The sequence below is a fragment of the Diadema setosum genome, chromosome 5 (assembly GCF_964275005.1).
Source record: "Diadema setosum chromosome 5, eeDiaSeto1, whole genome shotgun sequence".
Taxonomy (NCBI): domain Eukaryota; kingdom Metazoa; phylum Echinodermata; class Echinoidea; order Diadematoida; family Diadematidae; genus Diadema; species Diadema setosum.
This window is the reverse complement of record NC_092689.1, coordinates 30720207-30726911: the sequence shown is the minus strand read 5'-3', so window position 1 is coordinate 30726911 and position 6705 is coordinate 30720207. Positions and strand designations below refer to the sequence as shown.

General features: G+C 37.6%; 1 protein-coding gene across 1 annotated transcript in view; it reads right to left on the bottom strand.

Moving 5' to 3' along the window:
- Nucleotides 1-17: 17 nt before the first annotated feature.
- The window catches only part of LOC140228833 (uncharacterized), a 39504-nt gene continuing 32816 nt past the window's right edge, over nucleotides 18-6705 (bottom strand). The window contains exons 30-35 of the mRNA XM_072309106.1: nucleotides 5896-6036; nucleotides 4849-4959; nucleotides 4125-4220; nucleotides 3082-3192; nucleotides 2402-2593; nucleotides 18-350 (exon numbers count right to left, since the gene is read on the bottom strand). Coding sequence (XP_072165207.1) covers nucleotides 226-350; nucleotides 2402-2593; nucleotides 3082-3192; nucleotides 4125-4220; nucleotides 4849-4959; nucleotides 5896-6036 — 776 coding nt within the window. The 3' untranslated portion in view covers nucleotides 18-225. The remainder of the gene's footprint in view (nucleotides 351-2401; nucleotides 2594-3081; nucleotides 3193-4124; nucleotides 4221-4848; nucleotides 4960-5895; nucleotides 6037-6705) is intronic.

Sequence of the window (6705 nt, the reverse complement as noted above, 5' to 3'; positions counted from 1 at the left end):
ACCTTTGAGATGACTTTTGGACTTTTACATTTGAACAACTATAAATTACCTATACTGGGTATGGAGTTTCAGAAGTTATAGCGATTGGGATGAGGGAAAAGAATGTTTCCAAAATCTATACCAAATCACTGACAAGGATGATGATATGGCTGCTTCACCATACCCTTATGACCTCATCAAACAAGAAATGAGATGGGCATGATTACAGATCACACAGAGCAAGGTTCAAACCATATTACCTGGATGCTTGCAAGCACAAATCTGACAGTCGTCTTCGTTTGTGGCCAGCCCATACGGGCAAGTGTGGCGTTGATTGCACGATGGAGACAGAGGTGGGCAGAGGGCGGTGTCTGTCAGAGAGGTTTGGAGTTGAGAGTTAGATCAGAGGTGTATGTGTATGTGAGAGAGACCTACAGACAGCACATGAACAACACTGGGAGAACTTTTTTTTTTTTTTTTTTTTTTTTTTTTTGACTGATGCACAGATGACAGTAGCAGGTGGCATCTATCACAGCCATCAACCTTATGGTATTGAGCCCTAATGGCAGCAATATTGATTGAGAACATGCATCTCCAACTGTTCTAAATAACAACTGAATGTCTAATATGAAGAATATATAAGTATAAGGCAAGAATATGCACATCCCCTTCTATTCTGCATAAGTTATCCACTTTAAAAAACTCCCCATATGCAACCTCAATCTATGCGAGATGTGTGTGGCCTAACAGCAAGCAATATGGCAATATTGGAATATGGAAATATGCAATGCAAGCACAGTCAGTGGCAAAACATCCTGTGTGTTCATTGAAATATGCTGTGCAACTACCATTTAAGTGCCAACTTGTGATTGGCTCAACCATGGCAAAAATATTTGAACACATTTATTGTAAAGTTATGACATAAGCCATAAGCTCATTATCACATACACAGATCAAACCAAAACAAATACTGTACTCAAGCTTACCACTCTGTTATTGGTAACAATAGACGCATTTAAGTCCTTAACCCTATTCTAACTGGGCTATTTGAGACCAAGTTTTTACTGAGGGGGGGTCAATTTGACCCCCCCCCCTTCAGATCTCGGTCGCCAATCACGCGATCACCACGAAATTTTGCCTGAAGATAGAGCTGGATGTCAACTACAAGATTACATCGTCATACAATAGAAAAATATTGCCTTTCTATTTTTAATACATTAATTATGCAAATTTGTGCATGAAATCATATTTTCACCTATAACTCCATTAAAAAGACTGGAGGATTGCTAAATTTTTGTGTCAGAATTCCTCAAGACACATCAAACAATTTTTGTGTAAAAAAAGAGCTCAATTGAAATCAATTTCTTTTGTTTTTTATTGTTTTGTTAATTTCTTATGTATTTTATCGTTTTTTCAACCTTTTGTTTTCCATTGTTTTTTTGCCAAAACTTATTGCAGGCACTTTTTCAGGCTTATCTACACTAGAATTGATTAATTTCAAAGGTTAAAAGTTGAAATAATCTAATTTATATCAATTTAACCAAAAAACACAATTTGCATTGGATTTGCACACGATATCATGAATTTGAGCTGTTTTTTGGTTGACATGCATATGCAAAACATTACGTAACTTCAAAACGGTGTACCCGGACGTCGCAAATTTGGTCTCAAAATATGCGGGAGACTTCAATGAAAAAAGTCGTGAAAAAGCTTTGCGCGTTGCGAAATCGTGGCGCAAAACGTCGAGGGGGGGGGTCAATTTGACCCCCCCCCCCCAGTTAGAATAGGGTTAAATAAAAGCTGCTAATTTTTATCCTCTCCCCCTCTCTCCTCCCTCCCCCTCTCTCACTGCATTCTTGTTTTTCCAGACTTCAATATGAGTCTCTGTTTTGTTTCTTGTGGTTTTATTGGGTTTTTTCCCCTGCATAAAAAAATGACAAACAAACCACCAAAGTTTACTTATTTTTCTGTACATTTCCTAATACATGTCCATTCACTGTAATGCTCACAAGATGTACAAATGAATGAAAGATTTTGACAGTGAGTCACAATTATTTCAGCACCTTTGTACTTTTCTAATTTCTTCTCTTAACATACTAAATACAATATTACCAGTAATACCAAATAGCATATTCCCTTTCTCACTCTTGTGTATTTGTAGGTCAGAGTTAGCCCCCTTGTGTGTGCAATGTTTGGTTCCACATAGGATCACCTGATTTAAAGGAACTGAACTTGAATGACATCAGAAAGGAGATCAATTATTACTTTTATTTTTATCACTATACAGAGTAAAAATGATAATGGATTATGAAAACCATAAGTATGCATGAGGATTCGTTCAGCACATAAGGTATGAGTTAAAAAAAAAAAAACACACACACATGCACACACGCACACAAAAAGAGCCTGTGTGGTCACTGACCTTTCATAGCACACTTGCAAACTGGACATCCCATGGCATTTGTGGCAAAGTCATTATCTGGACACTGGACATTGCAGTGGAAGATGGGGCAGTACGTGGCATCAAAGGAGGGCTGGAGAAATGGGTACGGAGCTTGGAATGTGGGTAAGGCTGATTCATATGTGTCCTCTTGCGGCGGTACAAATGGAAGAACTAAATGCAGGAATACGATGAAAAAAAAAAAGAGAGGTAAGAGAATCATTATCATTCCCAAGATATGGCAAAGTTATCAAAAAGAGAGGGAACTAGAAGCAATCAATGTAAAAATGCTGATCAGCATAATCAATGTTAAGTATTGTTAAATATATTAAATGTGAACAATAGTTATAATAAAATTGTTTCCAGACTAAACCGTCTACAGTCACGGTTTATTGAGAAAAATTGTGATACTGTTTCTCCTTTTATTTTAGGCTTTAGTGCAAAATTATTATATGGTAGGATGTTTTGTGATACAACTGACCTAAACATATGCATCAAATATGACAACTAGAACACTTTTGAAATCACTGCTTCCAAAGGTAAACAATACCTTTCTTATGTGCACTGCATGAGATTGTGACAAGCTTGTACTTGTATATTGCCTGTGCCAAAAAAATGAGCCATGCCTCATTGAGCCTGCATATTTTCACTTTCAATCTCACCTCTGACCCTGCATTTGCATATTTCACACCCCATGGCATCTGTGGCAAGCCCTTGCTCGCAGAACGCAGATAGAGGGCAGGCTTCAATGGTTACTTCAGGACACAGTGAAGCTGTGAGAACAGGCATGAAAAAAATAGGCATAAATTTCAGTACAAAAATATTTAGGGAAATCACGATTTCAAATCACACAAACATTGTGTACATATTACAAAGAGAGGAAATGCATGCAATGTCAAGAACCTGTTTTGGTATCCTCAATAATGTTAAATGTGTAGATTGAAATAATCAAAATGCAAATTACTATTGTCTTTCAGTGACCTTGATAATGCTATACAATTTTTAGCATCTTACAATATCAACCCAATCAAACATGACTAGCTGCTTAAAATCATTAATGTTTCAACTGTACAATTAGATCTGTAATGAAAACTTAAGTTGATGGTAAAACTCTTAAGGAGACCTACCAACAAGGGAGAACACTTTTATGTACATCATACTTGTCCTATGATTTATCACCCATTCTTTGGGAACATACATGTCCAACCTCTGATCATCTTTTCAAACAAGATATGGGGATATTTTTATCAATCCCTACTTTTGCTAACAGCAAAAATGTCTGCACTTTTCTAGTATTTTCTGCATGTAAGTGCCTGGAATGATGAATACATTGCACACTTCATATTACAATCATACAGGGTCACCACATATCAAAATACCACAGGAAATTACATCTGGACGACTCAGTATTCACTTAGATAATACGCCTTGCTCTACCACATTTCACCCTCCACACAGCACAGCACATTCTCCACACACAAGAGCAGGTACGTTTCTGTCGATCCCAAAGTTACCGTTGGGTGGATAATTCTTACTAATACCCGACCAAGAAATATGCATTACACCGTATTTGTATACTGTAACCCTGTACCTCTCAAATAATGTTATTCTTGATAGGGTTAGAAAGTATGTGACACACCAGGTCTCCATCGCCAGTGGGTTAACCTAGAGAGAATTGTTCAGGGGAGGGACAATGTCTACTCACAAGTGTTCTTGCATGCACAGACCTGGCAGCCAAGGGCATCAGTAGCCACTCCCTTGGGACAGTTCAGGCTACAGGAGGGCAGTGGGAGGCATGGGGCTGTGAAGAGATATTCAGTGGTGATGCTTTAGTTAGGGATTTACCATAAAAAAGAAATGATGCACACAGCACATGTTATTATAAATCATATCATCAACAACTGGTAAAACTCTGTCAAATGGCTAGAAAAAAAAAAAAATCATATAACTATGTCACAAAAAGGCATATCATGTGGACACAAGTACAGTTTTAATCAAGGGTAACGGCTCGAGAATATTGATAATCAGACTGAAATTAATACTGATACTAGCACTTAGGCACTTGTAACTTAAAAAGCTGGCAACTACAGAAAAATGCACATTTTAAAATATCACTTTGAAGTTCTGGAAATGGTCAAGTGCATGGGAGATAATCAAATCACAACATGTATTAGAATTTGAAGCATCATACAGACCTGTAGCAACACATCCATGACTCATATCCAAGACCACATTAGAATTTGAAAGGGACTAGTAAAGATATCAAATTCTGATCTTCTGATAAATGTTAACATTTCTCAATCTAGAGAAAAAAAAAATAAAAAAAAATTGCATTTTTGCATTGTGATGGGCCATAATTAATCAACTGATATATAAGAATTAAAATACAACAAAGAGAGCAGACATCTTCTTCTATTCTTGTGACTCACATCCCTGCTTGCACCTGCACACTTCACATCCTCTTGAATCGGTGGCTAAACCATGCGGACACTGGTTGACGAGTGGGCATTCGTAACTCAACACCACTGTGCAATTTTCATCTGTGTAGGAAAATGAATTTGATTTGATTGAGCTAAAGATATAAATCTCTTTCTTTCTTTCTTTCTTTTTTGGAGAGGGAGTCTACTTGCATTTGGTTTGTTTGTTTGTTTGTTTTTTGTCAAAGAATACCTGCAATATTTTTTTCCATGGAATGTTTACAGAATTCAAAATTTACTCTCCAGTACATTTAGAAGTTTAATAGTCAATGGCATTCAGACCTTGCTCAGGTAACTTCAATCAATTACAGGAAAAAATAAATTGCAATTGTCGCCTGTAGAATGACTGGCGTATCCGGGCAATTACCCCCGGAGGGCAATTACCCCCCGGCCAAATACTGGTTAGTGGTAAGGTAAGAGTAAAGATTAGGGTTAGGGTTAGGTTTAGGGTTAGGAGTTTGGGTTAGGGTTAGGGTTAGGTTCAGGATTAGGATTAGGATTAGGGCCAGGGGAAGGGTGCGGGGTAATTGCCCAGGGGGTAATTGCCCTAGACCCATGACTGGAACTTTCTTATGACAGTATGCAGTTGACATTTTATCATTTCTAAGTCAAATGTACAGCTTTCATGAAGAAAAAAAAAAGGTCATACCAAGTAAACTGAAGAAAAGAATGAATTACTTTTTTTTATCACTATCTGTAATAAAAATAGAGGACAAATATACATATTTATCTCCAGACAACAACTTGCAACCATTAAGAAAGAGAGAGATGGAGAATGCATGTGTATAAACTCAGAAACATGTACACAAAAGATGATCATGTGCATATTTACTTGTGTGTTATGAAATCTTCACACACACTCTCAAGATCAGCTATAAAGGGGGTATAAATTGCCATAACCCATCACAAATGAGGTACTGTCATTAGCAACGGATTTCATAGAAATGCCCAGACCAATGACTGAAAGCATAGGGATAATTAAAGACAGGATCTCCTTGCCTGTGATTGGTCGCTTGCATCGGCACACAGAGCAACCCATCTCGTCCGTGGCCAATCCGTGCTGACAATCCATTTGGCAGTGCTGGGAGACAGGTGGACACACTACCACTGGCCTGAGGTTGAGAATACTGAGCTCCCTTGCTGTGGAGAAATCATATAGCAGTGAGGTACACTTTTGGGCTACTTGGACACCATATATATTTCTATGTGCATACAACAGGCAAACAATGTATTGCTCTATCTTTATACACTATAATTTTATGATACAAGTTCTGCAAAAGACAAACCACATTTCGAAGAAAATCAGACAATTCACATGGTTCACTTTACTCAATGCCAGGGATGCCGAGAGTGATATAAGTTAATGTAGACTATTTCATCATACTGTGGCTAGGAAATTTAGGGTCCTGTTATGATGAAGAAGTGTTGACTGCAGTGCACTATAACACACTTTAAACTTCCTAACACACTTTTAATCTTCAAAGGGCTTAGAAAAATAGGCAGGATTTGAATGAATCATTTGTTATTAGACCCAATTAATGTGGACCAACTCATTTGTAGTTGTACTCATTATGAAGGTCACAAAACAGTTCATTTTCCTTGATTGACAGACAATTTCAGCTGCTATTTGGGATAATACAATATGCATCTCCAGACTGCATGTGTCTCAGAAGTGATTATGACTCACACTTTACTGGTCTATACCCAATGTTATCTCATACATGCTCCTCCCTGAACCTTTCATTTTGACAACGCTGTAATTCATCCCAATCCAATTCTAAACGTTAAAGTTAATGCCTTCTAGTGACA